This window comes from Callithrix jacchus, chromosome 13, assembly GCF_049354715.1.
Source record: "Callithrix jacchus isolate 240 chromosome 13, calJac240_pri, whole genome shotgun sequence".
Taxonomy (NCBI): Eukaryota; Metazoa; Chordata; class Mammalia; order Primates; family Cebidae; genus Callithrix; species Callithrix jacchus.
In genome coordinates this window covers 37,766,868-37,787,216 of record NC_133514.1, presented here as the reverse complement: position 1 = coordinate 37,787,216, position 20,349 = coordinate 37,766,868, and the positions used below count along the sequence as shown (strand labels likewise).

Here is a 20,349-nt window from a genome sequence, read left to right as displayed (position 1 = left end):
CTCGGCCTCCCAAAGTGCTGGGATTACAGGCTTGAGACACTGTGCCCGGACGCAATCATTTTTATTAGTTAAATTTATCAGCTACTACTTTTAAGATAAATCACTAAGGTTATAATTGAGTTTCCAGTTCCAGAAAATTACAGTAGGTGGTCATCTAGGAAGCAAGTGTCAGACCGTGGATTAGGATACAATACGTTTTACATCTTAGTTGCAGGCATTTTGTGAGCTGAGTTAGTTTGTCTCCTTGAGAAGAGAGAGAAGGACATGACTGTAATACCTACAAAGATTTACCCTGGTTGAGCATTTAGGAGGCATATTTATGGCTAATGGGTTAAGTCTAAGTAGAGTCACTTTAAGAAAAAACTACTACAGAAAATCCAAATTTCAAAACAAACACATTGGAAAAATGCTTATTTACTTAAGAAAAAAAGACTGCAGATTACTTGTAAACAGTAGGTTTCCCTGGTGCATTTAAATTAATTAGATTTGCAAGGAAAATAGCAAAACTTCAGGAGAACATTATTCTGAATAACTGAGTCAGCTAAACTGTTGAAGGAGAGAGGAAACAGTAGAAGACATGTAATTGTTTGAAATTCCAGCATACTACTCACATAGGCTTTGTCAAATGCCTCCCGTGACTTTGCGTATTATTCATCTAGCTGTTGGGGTATGTTTCTTTTCTTTTTGACAAATTTACAGCTTACAAAGTGAAGTGACAGGTGCTTATGACTACTATAAGAACATCATGTACCCTAAGAAATGCTTTATCTTGTTTGAGATATGATGATGCAAGATCACTTACCAGAATCACGCTGTCCAAAGGGGTTGTTTTGCACCAGTGAAACATGCCACTGCTATCCAGCTGGTCAGAATCTTGTTCTGCTTCTTGTAGAAGGGTCCTAAATGGGAATAATGGAGAGTTAGTCTGGGACTATTTAGAGCTTCACTGCAACAAAGCCGAGATGTGAAACTCTTTAGAACCTTGAACTCAAAGAGGAGAATAACATAAGTAGAATGATATCAGGTCTGGAAGACTCTATAATAAAGGCTCATATCTGAAGAACACAAAGAGTCCAGCTTGTATCACAGCTGAAGACACACTAAGCATTTTGGGCAAAAGCCACATCAAGATTTTTTTTTTCTTTTTGGCCTTGGATTATACATATCTTGAAGGTAGTTGTTTCTGCTTTTAATTTTGATACTGTTATTCATTGACAGATATAATGAGCAGTGTTTTTGGCACCTTAATATAGAATTAAAATAGCTGTGAGAGATTCAATCATGGTTGACATTTCTCTTGTTAGCCTGTTTTCCTCACCTCTCCTTTCCATATATTTTCCCAAATGAGTCCCTGTTGAAACATCCTTATTTAGTAAATACTTTTTGCATGATTTAAAGCTTTCATCACTGGTCTGCCTTTGCCTAGACCTTGCTCTGATCTTGATCTAAGTCTTGGCAATGCTGTCCACGTGGTCATCCCACACTGGAGTTAGACACATGCTTGTTTCATAATATATTCAATCTTTGACAGGGTTGGATGATCTTTTGAAAAATCCCACTCTCATCCTAAGGAATGCATATTTGCTGTCAGAGAATAAGAAAACCCTTGTCAAATTACAGAAAATCAAGGGTTAGAAAGACTTATGTAATTCAGGAAAATCTAGGCTTACACTGCAGAAAAAACCTCAATGTTCCCAGGGCCTAACACAACACAGCTCATCTATGCTATATATTTCACTCAGGCAAAAAGGTGTCACTGCTCCACACGGCCATTTAGAGCCTGAGGAATAGAGGCTCTACCATCTTATGGCCTCAACATCTGAAAGATGCATCCTTCTCAGTCATCAGGCAGGAAAGAAGAAAGGAACTGGAGAACCAAGCCTAGGTCTCTAAGTGCCTTGGCCCAGGGTGACTTGCTTTATTTTTGCTCTCATCTCAGTAGTCCCGTGGCTCCTGCTGACTTTAAGAGGCCTGGGGAACATGGGAAGTAACTTGAAATGTTTGGTGAGCATTTCTGTCTCTGCCAGAGAGCTTAAAGACTACCTTCCCTTATTTTATGAATAAAAGTCAAAGATCTAACAAAGTGCAAAGCTGGCATTTGAATAGAGTACTGAGCTTGATGTTACCAACCTCGCCATATTCAGTTCTGCTTTCTTTTCTGAGTGTAGGGACAGGGAGGTGGGGCCATGTGATTGGCTCTGTCTAATAAAATGTGAGAAGAGATGGGTCAGGCAGTGAGAAGCTCTTAGGTAAATTTTCTCTCCTAGCCTGCTATGGAGATGAGCAACCTGGCTGCTCCAGTGGGCACCTTGAACTGAGTGCCATGGCCTACTTAGTCTGTGCTGGACATGTAATGTGAACAAGAAATAAACCTTTCATGTGCTCAGCCACTGAGCTTTCATAGCTGTTACCAGGGCATAAGTCCATCCTATTCTAAAACCAATTCCTTTTGCAAAACACATGTTCCATGGTATAATCGTAACTGGAGATGTCCTAGAGTAACCAAAGTTTGAGAGGAATGGCCCCTCTTTGAGAGTCACTGATATGGTCTGGCTGTGTCCCCACCCAAATATCATCTTAAATGGTAGTTCCCATAATCCTCATGTGTCATGGGAGGGATCCAGTGGGATGTAATTGAGTCATGATGATTACCCTTATGCTGTTCCTGTGATAGTGAGTTCTCAGGAGAGCTGATGGTTTTATAAGGGGCTTTCCCCCCATTCTCTTTGCCCTTCCCCTTCCTGCCACCATGTGAAGAAGGACTTGTTTGCTGCTTCTTCTGTCATGACTGTAAGTTTACTGAGGCCTCCCCAGCCATGCTGAACTGTGAGTCAATTGAACCTCTTTACTTTAGAAATTACCCAGTCTCAAGTATCTTTTTATTAGCAGTGTGGTAATGGACTAATATAGTCACAGTGCTCTTTGGCCTGTAAAAGGTTCTGACAGTAGAATATAAAAGGATTTCTGCAATATAGAAATCCTTTAAAATTTGGATAATCGAGTGTTTCACAACTTATCTGACCACAGAAGCTTTTACTGTTTACTTACATACTTACTTATTTTATTTATCTATTTAAAGTATCTGTTATTATCCCCTAAAACCTTTTGGAATACACTGTCCTCTGTGTCACACTACAGATTCAGTCCTGCTCATTTCAGATGTAACTGATAACAATGCTGTCCCATGAGATTTTACTCTACATTTTTGGAGAAATACAACCTATTCCCCTTCATGCTTCAGGGTTAAGGGGTTTCCTTGTGAATTAATATAGCTTATTATTCAACACCTGGCCCCCGAACTCAGACCTCAACATAATGATGAGCAATTTTGCTTTCCTCAAACAGGCTAGCTTCTAAATTGCTATCTTAAATCCTATTTTTTTTCAGACAAAAGAATTTATTCCAACTGAGATTGGTATGTCAAACTTAAAGTAATAGGACGGAGAGCCTAGGCAGAGAAGCCAGTGTAGGAGAAATGGGACATTAGAAATGGATTTGGAAAGGCGGAGACAGTAATTCTTAATAAAAGCTGTCTTGATGCAATCATTAATCTCCGCTTGCACTTAAGAACTACCTATAAACTTAGTGGGTTTAGTAAATTCTAATCATTTGCCTAGCTAGACAACGTAACATATACACTTCAAGGTCAGCTTGACCAAAATGGGTTACCCTGTTCATTCAAATTAACATGTCTTTTGGCAATTTACATATCTATAAGTCATGAGTTCTAACTCATGGTGTTTCTCCAACATTGAATTCCAAAAGTCCTACAGACTCTCTTAATTGTACCAGACAGGACCCTGGTGATAGCCTTATACCAAGCTTGTTAATGGGACTCACCAACAAACACACCTAATACCTGAGTCTGGTCTTGATTTTCATCAGGATTTGGAGAACTGATGAATGATATTATTCATTCATAGAACCTCTTTCTCTCCATGAGTTGCTTCCTAGACACTCTCCCTAGGATTTCTCAGAACATATGTTTCCATGCCATAATCAAGTTGGTAGTGATTGTCTTTCAGGAACTCTTTAAGAACAATTTGGAAATAGCTATGTCACTTTCTAGGAGGTGGTTCCCTGCTGTCTGCCCTCAGCACTCAAGTCTGCGGCTGCTACTACTACTTTCCTTCTGGTCACTTTGTTCAGCCTTTTCCCACTTCCCCTCCTTCTCCACCCTCTCCACCCTGATAATAAATGAAGAGTCTTTGGTCTGGTAATTAAATGCCCTTTTGGCAAATTTAAGATGATCTTCTCCCAAGCACATTTTAACATGACTCAGAATAGTGAATCAATCACTGTACATTTTTATCATAATAAAAGCGTGATATATGAATACAAGCTGTCACAGACAACATTTTTCTTCATTCTAATGTTATGAAAAACAGATATGCCTTAAAGGAAACACCTGTTGGAGACCGATATTTTAAAAAATGTTGGAGGAAACCCACTTCATCATAAAGGCATCCATCTGGTGTCCTTGCCAAAGCAAAACCGAATGCAATTTACATCGCCATCACTTAACTAAAGCTCCCTTCTGCCATATGCTTTGCAAATGACATGATCCTCATGGAAACACACTCTCCTAAAGAGACTAATAAATCATCTATGGGAATGTTCAGCACTAGCAGTCTTAGAACATGGAAGCAAGGAATAGGGAAAGGTAGCCATGGGGTACCATTCAGTTCAAAAAACAGCTGTTGAAGCCTGACCAAGGTGGAAGGAGGGGCTTTGTGTATAGGAGAGTCTGGCAAGAAACACACTGGGAGTTACATGGAGTGCCCTTCAGCAGGATGTGTTTGGGATGAGGATGGAGTTGGTTCCCTGGTCATAAGTTTTGCTTCTTACTGCCCAACAGTGAACTGCCCAAGGGTCATTGCTTCCTGGGACCAGGCAGGAAGCAATGAACCTTGAAATGTTCTCAGAGTCCTATGTCCATCTTCCACCTTTGGAAGCTGCTGGATAAGAACAATTTTTGCAGCCTGTCCACGTGTGGCTGTGTAGAGCAGCATGCAGATCAGCGTTCCTTTCTGATGACTGCTTTTCTTTGGGTTGCTTTGATATGCATGAAGACTGTGTTTCATGAGTGCATGCTTGAATGTGTTCCAGCAGGGAAAGGCAGCTCTGTTTTCTGCGACCATTCTGAATAGAACTTCTATTCTCCCATTTTTCCAGCAACTTATCCTGTATAAATCCCATCAGTTAAAGGAAAAATAAATAAACCCTGTGCCTCTGGTTGCCAGTGGTAGCACCTGATGAGAGAGAGACCAAAGCATGTAAGAAAACTTGTATTAAGATGGTGGACTAGGTTTCACTTTGCCAGGTCAGGAGGCATAGTTTCCAAGAAGGTAAATTCGTCATCATTATTTTCTCCAACTTACAGATTTGACTCAGATGGTTCTTAAAAGTGATCTGCCAAAAAATGAGATCTTCCACTGTTCACAATATTTCCTAGGAAGTTCAAAAAGCCTCTATGATTCTTTTTCTTTTTCTCTCGTAGGCCTCATTTTCGGCTGTGTTAGAAAATCCTTGCTGATGACCATTCTACTTGAAATTTCCTTAAAACCCCACAGTTGGCTTGTAGATTCTTAAGAGAGAGTTTTCGGGCCTGGATGCAGAGCAATATATTTTTGGGGCGAGATTTGAGTTTTACAAAAATAACAACTTTCCTGAAGTTCTAGCATAGAGAGAAGGAGGGAAGAGCATTTGTGTGTCCAGCAGTTTGAGTAGCTTTCTTGGTTCAATCTTTTGAAAACTCCATTGTAACTGCGTTTTGAACAAAATAGTCAAGTTTTAACCAAAAACTGAGAAAAAAATCCTGTGTCCCAGGATGTCTTTGATGGTTCTGAGATTTCTGTATATTGAAGGGCTACATCTGCCCTCTCTTCAATGACTTTATATTCAGTTTATACCTGACTTGGAAAGACTCACTTATGTTAATTCTGATGACTTCTGTATGTTATGGGGAAAAAAATCACCTAAAATTGGAAAATGTAAGGGCCCGTTACATAATCAGTGCGATTCTATTCACATATCCCCTCCCACACTTATACATAAACTGTAGTCAAATATTAGAATCTGAGCCTAATCTTTATGGTCACATTATGATTTAATTTTTCTGGATTTCATTTAGTTGCTGTTTATTCATTACGAGGCATTTTATTTTACCTTGGAGGGAAATTTGAGGTTTAAAAACATTGACAATTTTATATAGTTCATTTCCCCAAGAACCTGTGTATGGCCAAGCTGAAAAGAGATCCTGTGAGCACCAAGACACTTTCAGGACCAAGCAACTGGGGACATAATTCACCTGCCCTGTTAGAAAGGCCTCTGTGATCCCTTCCTTTTCCATGAGGAGTGCAACAGGCACCAAGCTCTGTGTCTTGCATCTAGCTTGGCCAATTAATCCTTGCTGCTACTCCTTTACTAGGTAAAATTTTAAAAAGACCTGCCATGAAATCTCACTGGATGTGACATACATTGACAACAGCCTCGTTACATTGACAACCAAGCCTCTTTGGTTGCCATCTGAAAAAACGTTAAGAAATCAATTGGGAAGAGGAAAATAAACCTACTGTCTACCAGCCATTCTGCTTTGCTTGGGTGTCCCAGGACATGGAGACTTTCAGGGCTAAAACTGGTCACTGTTGCCAAAATGGGGATACTTTTTTGAAAAGCTCCCTGGGAGGAAGAGGAAGAAAGAAAGAACAAAACACTTGAAATACTATGCCTAGAAAGCCTTCCATGTTTGTGCAGAAAACTTTCTACACTTCAGTGTTTATTGATGAGTTCTACTGATGTTTAATGGAAGAGAAGACATCTAGGTGGCCAATATCCCTGAAATGTCTTAAGATAAACAGGTTCCATATTCTTTAACCTCTCTCTGCTTCCTGGTCACTCTTGATTCTTTGCACATGCAGATTCTTCATGAAGTCATTATAAAATTATAAACTTTAATAGTAGGGATAGTAGGTATGATTTTAAAAATATCTATAAATGGTATTTTTAAAGGAAGTACATGAAAATTCAGGGTATAATTGTATTCAGTATAATCTTATTTCAGTCTATATAGGAGAATGTAAACTGTGTTATAAGGTAAACTCGATCAGCTGTGAGTAGAGTGTTCTGTTTGCCTTTAAATGCTGCTTTACAGATGGGCTCCATCAAACTCATGGCCTCTGTTTGCAATATTTACAATCTAAAATCTCCACAAAGGCATTTTTTTCTATCTCCTAGCTTAGAAGTTAGATCCAAGGTCAGACTGGCCCCAGCCCAGGTGAGGCAAGACTAGGATAGAGTTTCTATTAGATAAGCCCACATCTGAGCACATATTTTAGCAACTCTCTGTTAAGCTTTGCTTTATTTCTGATGAGTTAAAACTGACAGCTTTTCTGCAGAGTCTTTTCTGTGAAAACATTCGTGTAGGTATCTTTGAGTATAAATTATTACCAGATGAAAAGAGAAAGATAAAAAGACAGTTTCCCTCTTTCTCACCCATTCTGCAGATGAACCCTCATTTAAATTCCTTTATATTTCATGGATATTGCATTTGGGATTTTCTACAATGTGAGGACAAATGAGACATGACCCAGAGCAGCAGGTACCTTTAATAAAAGTCAGAGTCTGTGCCCTGTGCAGAAAAGCCTGGGGCTCAGGGCAAGTCTCAACCCTCATGGGAGTAATGTCCTCAGCCAATTTTTTTCAGCATACAGTTGTAGTTTTAGGTGCTCTTTCCCACACTCTCCAACACTTTCTAAATATCAACTGGCATAGTAAGCATAGATATTGATCTTAAAAAAAGATACTTCCCTCTCATAGACAGCTGTGGGATAGTTTTCTTTGTGTATTGGACAAGGAACTGAACACTGAAGTCAGTTACTCTGACGCTTCCAATCTTAAAACGCATTACTGAAACAAATGCAAATTTCAGACACAAGACTGTTTTTTACTTTTTCTCCTTTTGATGAGGTATGGCTATGAGGAGTAGAAACATGAGGTATCTGAAAACTACCTCTCTTTTTATTGTATTGATCCACTTCTTAAGGTTTTAAGGGGTTGAGCTCAGGTCATAGTTTAACATGACATAAATGCTTTCCTTATGCAGTGGATTAGGAGGCTTGGCTTGGAAAATCATCAACATTAATATTTCCCCAAAGGAACTGGGACAAGAAACAATAGCACCCCTCAAAATGTTACTGCTGTGAGGTGCAAATGTGTTTGTGTGTGTCAGAGAGGGATAGAGGCGGTAGGCATCACACTCTGCAGAGGAAACTAAAATAATTACAGGGTACGTGGATACTATGACTGCCTTTTCTCTAGAAATCGGAAGGCATTTGTGAAGTCTTCTTATTCATATTGCTTTGTTTCTCTGAAATCCCTGTGGCTGAATGTTGAAATGGAGTCAACATAGTGTGCTGGTGATTACAGACTTTTGAAAACATTGGACGGATTCAATGATGTGTTGAGGGCCACAGACATTAAAAATTTCCTTACATCTGGAAGCCATCACTGGAGGAAAGCCTGTGAATGCAGGCATCCTGAGTGTTATGACTATTTACTTGCACCAGCAACCTGTCAAGAAGCAATGGAGATAATGGAGGTGGAGGCCATTTGGGATCACTCGTGACATGGAGTCCTCCCAGTCTGTATGTTACACAATGGCTATTTTTTAAAAGGGACATGCCTTGATTAAAGATGAAAAGTTAGCATTAGGAGTCTCTTGTGGGAGGGAAAAGGTTGTGGATACTGTTCTTTAACAAGAAGACGTGATTAGTGTGGGGTTGTGACTAGGGTTGGAGGGTAAGTGCCAGGAGTTTTTAGTGGACCGTAGAAGAGGTGCAGGGTGAGATAGCCTCAGTAAGGTGGGGGCACTCATATTTGATGTTTTCTATGCTTTAGTTTCTTAAATTAAAGTGAATGAGAATGCAAGGGGGTAAGAAGGAGGATATTCACCCTGCTCTGTTTACCTAGAATTTGAAATGAAGTTTTTAAAGGTCATTAAGTCCTAGGTTTTCCTGGTGTGTGACTCTTGGTGACATTCATATCTGGATTCCTTGAAGCTAAGACCTGTTGCACCAAGAAACTATACGGATATTCCACTTCTTTTCCTAAGGTTTCAGAGGGAAATACTAGAAGTCATTTATTTCCTTGTTAATGTTTTTTACTTAGTTGCAGCCATTTATGGGGGGAGAGAAAAAGACAGAGAGAGAAAGAAAAAATTCTATAAACTTTGTGGAAATTTTTCTACAATTTAAAAATCACCACCGAACATATACATACACACAAGCATTTGGCAATAAATTTTGTTTATATCTAACCAAATGTCTGTACAATGGAACCACTGCGCATGCCGATAGGTGAGTTTCTATTCAGACTCGTTTTGCTATTGTCTCACAGCAAGAACAAAATCTCCCCGTGCTTTGCCACTAGTTATAACTCAGGCAGCATGTGCCTCTCTCTCTTTACTGCTCTGGTGGAATAAATGAAGAAGCAAAATTGTGTACTGTCAAAGGTTTTTTTAGGTAAGCAGCCTTGGCTTTTATAGACTAGGATCAATTGGTATCTGTTTGAAATTATCTTAATACAAATATAAATAATATTTCCCTTCCTGGTGATCAGTTTCTTGATTATTTTTCAAGAAAAAATGTTTTACTGTAATATATTCCTTTTTCTTTTATTTTTTTTTGAGACGGAGTTTCGCTGTTGTTACCCAGACTGGTGTGCAATGGCATGATCTTGGCTCACCGCAACCTCCGCCTTCTGGGTTCAAGCAATTCTCCTGCCTCAGCCTCCCGAGTAGCTGGGACTAGAGGCGTGCACCACCACGCCCAGCTAATTTTTGTATTTTTAGTAGAGATGGGGTTTATTGACCTCGTGATCCACCCGCCTCGGCCTCCCAAAGTGCTGGGATCATAGGTGCGAGCCACTGGGCCCGGCCAATATATTTCTTTTTCATATCAAAAGCTCCATTGAAATAGATTTCCAATCATGTCTAAGCTCTTTTTACTGTGTGAAAAAAAAAAAATAAATAAAATGCATGTTCTCTGAAATCTTCTTCCATCCCCTTCTGTTTGACCTTAAAGGAGCTGACCTTCTTTCTCAGGGTTCCAGGGTAAAAGAAAAGCAGTAACTACACCAAATTCTAGGTGTCTTGATGATCATTGCATTCTATTCTTTGATTACTTTATCTACTGTACTATTATTTTTTGTTTCTGTGGAAAATTGAAATTATGTAATTGAGTCAATTTCTCTTTAAAAGTATTATTTACCCCTACTTTTCCCAATTTTCGAACAACCCATTAATCTAAATTCAAAATATTTATTAACAGTTTGGAATGAAAATCATTGCCCTTGTCAAATTATCATAAATCTAATCTTCAACTATTGCTTCCAGACATCTGATGTGATACTGGTCATCTTAACTATAGAACAGAACTGATACATTTTATTTTGTAAAGAGCTAGATAATAAATATTTTAAGCTCTGCAGGCCAAGAGACTAAATTGATACTGTGTAGGTACTTGATATTTAAACTATAATAGTTTAGTAGTTTAAATTTCTTAAATTATAGGTTTACTAATGAAAGAAAATAATTTCTAAGAGATTTTTCAAAATTGACATTCGTAATTAATATTCTTTATAATCAAAATTAATTGCAAATGTTTATATGTTAATGTTGACCTCTAATAAAATTTAACATATTTTAAATTTTTAAATATCTTTTCACACAGATAGGTACTACCAAATACTGATAGTGCTCCAAGAGCATATGATTCTATAATAATTGAGCATATTTATTGCTTTGAAGAGAGTTATAAAATTTTATTAGATTCCTCTTTTAATATTTGCCTTTTAGCATGTCATTATATTACAGATTAATAACTTGCAATAAAAGTTTAGGTAGAAATTTCTCAACTTCATTGTTAAATAAACTTTGAAATATAGAAATTTCCTTAGTACTTCCATAGAGGTCTAAAAAGACAATGCTGGAACTGAGATCAGAGATGTAACTACAGAAAATTTGTGTGGAAGTAGTGATCTCTTTTCTTATTTTAGCTTTTAACAGCATAGGAAGTATATAAAGAAGCATGACATTACTTGTGATTCAAAGATTGATAATTGTCACTGTAATTATCACCAATAAGTTTCACATATTAAGCTCTACTTTGACTTTCAATTTTATTTATTTATTTATTTATTTATTTGAGACGGAGTTTCGCTCTTGTTACCCAGGCTGGAGTGCAATGGTGCGATCTCGGCTCACCGCAACCTCCGCCTCCTGGGTTCAGGCAATTCTCCTGCCTCAGCCTCCTGAGTAGCTGGGATTACTGGCACGCGCCACCGTGCCCAGCTAATTTTTTGTATTTTTAATAGAGATGGGGTTTCACCATGTTGACCAGAATGGTCTCGATCTCTTGACCTTGTGATCCACCCGTCTCGGCCTTCCAAAGTGCTGAGATTACAGGCGACTTTCATTTTAAATTTGTTAATAGAGATGATGAAACCTGCACTGAATGATTAGTTTTGAAGTCATTTAATGTTCCAAAACAGTGGTTGAAAGCACAGTTCTTCTTATTCAGAAACCTTTTAATCTTTATCCAGATTTAAAAAATAACACAAAAGACCAGGGACAGTGGAGTGGGTCACGCCTGTAATCCTAGCACTTTGGAAGGCTGAGACAGGCAGATTACTTGAGGCCATGAGTTCAAGACCAACCTGGCCAACATGGTGAAACCACATTTCTACTAAAAATATAAAAATTAGCTGGGTGTGATGGTCAATGCCTGTAATCCCAGCTACTTGGAAGGCTGAGGCAGAAGAGAGGAGAGTCATTTCAACTGACAGGGCAGAGATTGCAGTAAGCTGAGATTGTGCCACTGCACTCCAGCCTGAGTGACAGAGCAAGACTCTGTCTCAAAAAAACCAAAAACAAATAAAAATAAGAGAAAACTTCACTACTGTAAGTTCTTAAACTGATATGTGGTAGGGTAAGTCAGGGTATTCAGCTTTTATTTCTTTAAAAATTTTATGGGACTAACAATGATGAAGTTCAGGAAAGCTAATGAAATTCACCTTTGACACTTCTGGTTAAATAATACATTTTTCACTGGATACTTTCTGATGAATAACACAATAAGGAAGTATAGTCTTTATGCATTTTACATTTTACTAACTTTGTAAATTTGTCTATCTAGGACTGTTTCTGCTCCACATGCATTTTGGTATCAGTTGTAATACATCCTAGCAGATTCCTCTTCAGATTGTACTGAATTGGTGTTTTCTGAACTTCCTTGAATATATCTTCACATGTAGTTGTGCCATGCAGACTATTCCCAGAGGCCATTTAGGCACTTCAAACTCTGCATTGACTCCTTGAATAAACAATAACTAAGTTGTATCAGTAATGTATGTTAATACATTAAAAGCTGAGGGAAACCATGCACAATTATTTTCCTTATTTTTAAGTGACTTCTGATAGATATTGCTTCTAATGTCTTCAGTTCTTCCAGTAATGATTTTTGCTGAAAGATTAATGGTTTATTTTGTCTGGATACATTTTTTTTGCCTGCTGCAGTCACAACTTAATTGATTCACCATCAGTAAATGACTTCTCTTGTTTGGCTAACAAATGAGTCACTCATAAACAAACTTTGGTTGCAAATTCTGCTGTGCTAAGATATTCTTTCAAAATGTTATAATTTTTCTAACCATGGCTTACCTGTGAATTGAGAATATCTTGATAAGTGCCAAGTTTGAAAATATCAACGTATATTGTATTCATTTACTTCAGCTATACTTTCGTTGCAAATTAAACACAATGCTCTTGTATGGCCAACCATACAAAAACATGTAGTGACGTGGATTTTCACTTCTAAACTAGAAAGCAGCCTGACCACATTTTAAAATAGCATTTACATGGACCAAAGATATCACAAAAACATAGTGGCATTTGTTAATGGAAATTTTTTGCCTGAATTATCTATATTTCTAACATTTTTGGATTTTTGGCTTGCAGATTAAAAGTATGAAGTTCGAGATGAAAGGCATTGCTGCAAAGAGACGGTCTTAAACCAGCTTAATGACGCATTACAAATGTAATAGAAAGATGAAAACTAAACTATAAAAATAACTACAAGGGATGTTCTTCCAGAATGGCAGAGTAAGAGCCTCTGAATATTCACTATTCTAAATAAGCAAGGAAAATATTGACAAAAATGATCAAAATCAAAATCTTCAGTGTTCTAGAAAGAAACCAGAGACCTGAAGTAATGTGAAGTATTTATTTAAGAAAAATGGTGAGATCTTGGTAAGAACAATAAGCTTCATGGCATTCTGAGATGTGCTATTTTCATTCTGCTTTCCTTAACTCAAGAGCAGTCTTCAAGATCAGAAGACTTACAGTCACCATACTTGTGAAAACCAGCAGTCTAGCAGCTGCTAGAGAGAAAATAATAGATAGGAAGTTGTTAAAAACCCTCATTCAAATATTAATACGTTAATATTTGAGCTTTCTAGCAGCTCTCTGGAAATGCCCACTCAAAGGTCTTATCTGTATTTGGCCTGAGAGCTTCCTCAGTGGAATTTTTCTTGAGGCAATTAAAAAAAAATCAGTAGTAATATTTTAAAATTGCAAATACTTGAGATATAGATAACAACGTGGCAAAAAAAGACTCATAAAAATCTTCAAAAGAAAAAGCTGAAGAATTAGAAGTCTACAGAGGGCCAGGTGTGGTGGCTCATACCTGTAATCCCAGCACATATGAAATTATAAGCAGAATTTAAGGCCATCCGAGACTTCATCACACAATTACATAATCTTCCTGTATCCCACACATTAATACACACCAATAGGGATTCAGTATTACAAAAGTGAATTACAGTTGAAATAGGTGCAAGGAACAGATTACTGAAGAAGCATTTCTTACGGAAACTCAAAGACAATAAAGTAGACAAAAGCAATGACACTAGTGGGTCTTCTTTTTGAGGCTGTGACCACAGCAACATGGATCTTAACTCCCCATATTCCTCCGTTTTCTTGATACAGGGCTAGAGTGGGGTGCATGCCATTCCTTCAGCTGAGACAAAGCCCTGGGAAGTTTTTTTTCCCTGGAGAGCAGGCCCTTGTCATGGAGAATGCTCTAGTTGTATTTCTTTTGAGACTGAATCATGCTCTGTCACCTGAGTTGGAATGCAGATGGCATTATCTAGGCTCACTGCAACCTCCGCTGGCTCCCAGGTTTAAGCAATCCTCCTGCCTCAGCCTCCTGAGTAGCTGGGATTACAGGTGTCCACCACCACACCCAGCTAATTTTGTATTTTTAGTAGAGTTGGGATTTCGCCATGTTGGCCAGGCTGGTCTTGAACTCCTAACTTACAGGATGTGTTTTTTTTGAGATGGAGTTCCGTTCTGTCGCCCAGCCTGGAGTACAGTGGTGCGATCTCGGCACACTGCAACCTCTGCCTCCTGGGTTCAAGTGATTCTCCTGCCTCATCCTCCTGAGTAGCTGGGATCACGAGCACCCACCACCTCGCTCAGCTAAATTTTGCATTTTTAGTAGAGATGGGTTTCATCATATTGGCCAGGCTGTTCTCCAACTCCTGACCTCAGGTGATCCACTCCTCTTGACCTCCCAAACTACTAGGATTACAGGCGTGAATGACTGCACCCGGCCTCTGGTTGTATTTCACAATGGTTACCCTTTCTCACGCCCTGCCAGAGCCTCTGAAGGAACTTTTCTAGGTTTTTCACTTGAAAAATCTTGGAACCTGGTATGATTCCAGAAGGCAAAATCCTCCAAAGTGTGTCCCCCACCCCCAGAGCTTCTCATTCCATACTTATCTAAACTCAGCCTCTAGTAATGTATCCCAGTTACCATGTAAATGTTCCTACTAGTTTACAGCTTCAGTGCTTCCCCCAGTGAGCAGATCTCAGCTGTGATTCTCCACATTTCTGGATGATGGTTTTCCCTATAACCTCAGTTTTACTGTTGGGCCAAGAAAAGTCTCTAATTTTCAGTTTGCTTAGTTTTTTTTTTATTATTTTAAGGACAGGAGTGATGACTTTAACGATCTTTACAAGTCAGAGTGGAAACTGGAAATTCAACCACAGCTTTCCTTATTCACTAAAACAGATTTCAGAGACTGGTTGTCCTAGGCCACAGAAACTGGAGGCTTGGTTTTCTTTTTCTTTTCTTTTCTTGAGATGGAGTCTCACTCTGTTGCCCTGGCTGGAGTGCAGTGGCATGATTTTGGCTCACTGCAACCTCCACCTCCCGGGTTCAAGCAATTCTCCTGCCTTAGCCTCCAGAGTAGCTGGGAGTACAGGTGTGGACCACACACCTGGCTAATTTTGTACTGTTAGTAGAGACATGATTTCACCATGTTAGCCAGACTCGTTTAGAACGCCTCACCTGAGGTGACATGCCGGCCTCAGTCTCTCAAAGTGCTGGGATTAGAGGTGTGAGCCACTGCACCCAACTGTTGGTTTTCAAATGTGGTTCACATCATGGCAGATCTCAGCCACCCATTTAACCTGAGAACTCCCCTTTCAGTAATTAAATACACTTTCTTCACGGGTCATTATGATGTGATTTATGACACATGTGTAATTGTCAGAATTACTGTGGGTAATTAAAATATGAAGTGAATGCTGCCAGAGGCTTCAGTCCCTCTCAATGTACTCATTAAAAATCAGGAGCTGACCAAATTATAAATAGACTGGTTTGCACAAGTTCCCAGCAAAACCTAATTATGAAGCTTATCCTTATTCTATCAGAACGCACTCCATTAGTCATGCAAATTCTGAAAATGATGAAGTTATTTTATGTGCTGGAATTGAGGAATTAATAATAAAGGGGTAGGTAGCAGTAATCAGCCATTACTATGAAACTTCATTATGTCAGGTCACTCTGGGTCAAAGTTGCATGTCTTCCCAACCCCACACCCGACACGCTGAAGATGCATCCCTACCTTTAAGATAGTTTAATACGTGGTTTAATAGTTTTAATGAATTTATGATAACTTTTTAAAATGAGAGCTAAACCAGGAGAAGGAAAAGGATTTATGAACTCTGTATGAGGTAGTATTTTGGAACTGGTTGGACACAGATATTTGGCAATTATGATCAGCAGAAGTCTTTAAAAAATTTTTTTGACAGGGTTTGGCTCTCTGCCATTCAGGCTGGAGTGCAGTGACATCATCTCAGCTCACTGCTGCCTCGACCTTCTGGGCTCAAATGATCCTCCCACCTCTGCCTCCCAAGTAGCTGGGACTACAGGCATGTGCCACCACACCTGGTTAATTTTTATATTTTTTGTAGAGGCAGGGTTTCTCCATGTTGCCCAGGCTGGTCTTGAACTCCTGGGCTCAAGTGATCCTCCCACTTCTGCCTTCTCAAGTGCTGGGATTATAGGTATGAGCCATGGTGCTTGGCCAGTGGAAGTCTTTCCTTCCAGAAAAGGCAAAGCACAAGAAGAAATTAGTTACGCTGAAGTTGTTTTGGATATGGCAGCTGGAACAGGAGAAACTGATAAAGCTCAAAGCTTTAGATGATTATGTCTCATCTTCTCTCTAATTTCACAGATAGGAAAGTTAGCCTGGAGATAATATGTGGCTGCCAATTAATAAGAGAGCCATACATAAAGCCTAATGCCACGTGTCTCTTCTTAAAGCATGATAAGCCACCAACTGATAAGGAAATTGGTGAGCATCAACTTTCTCAGCATGGGAATGGTGAGAGAACATTGATGGCTGGTTCACACTAAGTATCCAGGGAAAAGAAAAGGTAATTTACTGATTGTTCAGCTTGGTGAATTATAACCTCTCATGAGACAAGAGAATTACTAAGCAGAAACACAGACATCATGATGCTATTCAGAAGATGCTAAGAACTTTGATGACTCATTCAATGTATCTCTGGATAAAAGAGATACATTTAAAAGTAAATAAAATGCAAAAGATAAGGAAGAGAGAAAAGAGATGGATAGAAAAAAGGGAAGTCGAAGAAAGAAAAAAGATATATGCATATTTTATAGATTGATGCAACATTTAAGAGTTACACGTTTATGTATCAGCCTATGGGGGCCCAGTGCTGCCAATTTGGTGGGGACAGTGGGGTTTATACAAATGCCCCTTAGGAGAGGCAATGGGAAAAAAGAGGCAGAGAAGGGGCAAGAAATGTCTCTCACAGGAATACAGAAATTCTAGCTAGGCATACATAACTAATTGGCTGCCTTTATGAACTTATCTGAAATTCACCCTTTTACACACTGGGTTAAGGACAGAAAACTTTCTATTCTACTCAAGAATGAGATCTCAGATGAAAAGGAACAATGCTGTGAACTTCACCTGGAAGGAAACAGTCCTCTATAGCACTGCCTGTTTTAGGTGTGACTGATAAATATGGACTTTTAAATGGGCTTATACAAATGATATCCTCACACGAATGAGACAAATAGAAACTCATATGTAAGGCCCTTTTGGAAAAGACATAAAAGAAGAAGTGATTGAGACAAGGGAATCAAGAGGTGTGGTAAGAGAGAATGGGTCTCTTTTTTGGGGGAGGCTATAGCTGACTGACTGCAAATCACTCCTAGGAAGGTAGCATTTTTAAGAGATGGTGGAGAAAAGGCTGAACACTTAGGGTTCTGGGGATGAGGAGATGAGTAACAGAGATTGATAAACGCTTGAAGATGCAGAGCTTTACAGGAGAGGAAGTACGAATCTGGCTGTAACATGGTGACTCAAATACCTATCAAATACCAGTAAACTTGAATGTGTGTGTGTGAGAGAGGGAGAAAGAGAGAGAGATTTGACTTTTCACAAAAACACCATGAGGTAGGCAGGAAAAAATATTATTATCCACTTTTTATGATAAAGAGAAATTAAGTGACTCACTCAAAGTCCCAAGATGATGAGCAATGAATTTGAGTTCCAGACACTCAGGCTTTGTGTCTATTATCTGTTCCTCTGCAATATGCTGGTACTTTGTACAACTACTCAGAATGAACGTAGTAGTGGGTGTGGAGACTAGGTGAGGAAAATTTCATGTTTCCCCCCTCCTCTTAAAAAGTTGGTTGGCTTGGCCAGATGCAGTGGCTCAGGTCTGTAACTCCTGTGCTTTGAGAAGTCAAGGTGGGAGGATCACTTGAAGCCACGAGTTTGAGACCAGACTGGGCAACACAGTGAGACCTTATTCCTACCAAAATTTTTACTGGGCATGGTGGCTGATGACTGTCGTACCAGTTACTCCGGAGGCTGAGGTGTGAGGATTGCTTGAGCCTGCTATGAGAATGCCACTGCACCCCAGCCCAGATGACAGAGCAGGACCCTGTCTCAAAAACAAAAACAAAAACAAACAAACAAAAAGCCAGTTGGCTGGCCTTTTAGTGTTAACTTTCTCTCCTCCTCCAATGGTTGCAAAGCCTCAGAGCTTTGCAGAAGGGCTCCTGCTAAGTGTGAGAAAGAGGCTACCAAGTGGCCTGGCCCTGTCAGAGGGGGCAGCTAATGACCCCTAAGGGCACATTGCCCTTCAGTGTGTAGGAAGTCTGGGAGCGCTGTGTTCCTGCCTCCTCTAGGAGATGTTGAGAACTTCCAGGGTGCTCCTTTAATTGTATTTTATTTTTCATATTGATGCCCAGGGCCCTGCAAAGCGATCCGGAGTGCTCAGAATCCTTCCTGCCTTCCTGCCCCACAACAGGATGTTTGCAGTATTAGTGACTCACTCAAAGAGTATTTGATTCTTTCTATGCATCTTTCTTTTTGTTCTACTGGGTTTTGTTTTGTTTTTGATATTTCTCAGCTTTTTAGGAGAAAGTGATATGACACACATTTACCTCCAAATGTGGAAGTGGATATCTCAGCACTCAGGGAAAAATGCATTTGAAAACTGCAATTTTTGGCTGCTGGTGTCAGATACAGCCACCTTATCTCTTGCTTGAAACCCAACAGGGTGACTGCTGTCAGGGATTCCAACTAGCTGGTGGGATTGGCCTAAACCATCTGACAAAGGGATCCCTTTCCTCAACTGCAGCTTCCCCACCTCTTTCTCGCTCCCTTTTGCTTGAGAACACGCAGTTTTGCACTTGTCCTTCATACCAATAACTGGAGGGTGGGAATTATTCAGAAAGCCTGTGTTCGACACCCCATCTGTTCATTTCTGACAGCAATATATAATGTAAGGCTATAAAAACTTGAAAAATAATGCAACATAAAAAGGGATTGACTCAGCTCCAAGAGGCCATAAATGGTAACAAATACCACTGGATGATTTATTTCATGCTGCAATCTTTACAGTAAGTCATCTTTCAGACATTTCCTTGTGACAGGTTTTAATAATATTAATGCCCAGAGCAATCCAAATCATCGCCAATAGACGTATTTATCAAGCTGCCAATCCGAGTAAATGAAATTCTATAAGCAATAATGTAACGTGTTTAAAAGAAGCTAATAAAACAAGTCAGCAGAGAAATATTACTTCAAAGTATTCTCTCCCTCTAATCCAGTCCTGCATGTTATACAGCCAAAATGCAAATCTTTCCATACTTGATTTATTGCTCCAAAAATACCAGTGACCTTTTCCCAAGCTTCTGTGTATTCACTCTCATACGTTCATAAAGCTCGCAGTACATCCTGCCAGAGTTGCTCCACACTGGAGTGCTTAGCATTTATTGTTATGTTTGTCTTGCTTTTACACAAGTACTTGATTGGCGACTGCAGTGAATAACATCTAAGTTTCCAAACCTTATTAAAATGTAACAAATACCTGAACCATAAACCAATCTTTTACAGTGCCCACTCGAGGCAGGCCTTCCAGAAGATCTGAGAAAGTGACTTGAGCAAAGTCCCAGTGATTTACTATTGTAGTTGCCAGGTACATTTCACCTGAGGGAAAGCCAATCTGCATTTTCCTTCAATCAGGTTTGCTTTGCTTTGTGCTAATTTTTTCTTATTCCTGCAGATTACAGTATGCCAGCTGTCAAAGCATTTGGCATTTCAAATGCAGCTCAAGACCTGCCTCCTGCAGGAAGCCTTCCTTATTAATTTCACTAATTTTCTGATCTCTAGTGCAATACCTGACCCATCCCTCAACAGAACTTTCTCATCAATGAATTCATAAAAGCACAATGCATATCAAAGGCACTCACCAAATATTAGATGGAAATATGCTCTGCATTAATTAATTCAACCGATTCTGCAATTAATTGATGGCTAATTCTTTTTGCATACCAGACACATACTTCTTAAGGTTAGATTTATACCACAAATGTTTGCTATACCACTGTGTACCTAGTAGGTGTAGCAAACATGTAATTTCACATATATGTATATATGTATAAAATTATGGCATAT

At 39.2% G+C, this 20,349-nt stretch overlaps 1 protein-coding gene across 3 annotated transcripts in view; it reads right to left on the bottom strand.

The window, feature by feature from the left end:
• The window catches only part of KCNU1 (potassium calcium-activated channel subfamily U member 1), a 144,954-nt gene that overhangs the window by 28,991 nt on the left and 95,614 nt on the right, over window positions 1-20,349 (bottom strand). For all 3 annotated transcript variants that reach the window (XR_008475938.2, XM_035270261.3, XM_054243837.2), the window contains exon 20: window positions 803-899. Coding sequence is in view for 2 of the 3 variants with exons in the window: in XM_035270261.3 (XP_035126152.1) it covers window positions 803-899 (97 nt within the window). In the remaining variant the exon portion in view is untranslated. The remainder of the gene's footprint in view (window positions 1-802; window positions 900-20,349) is intronic.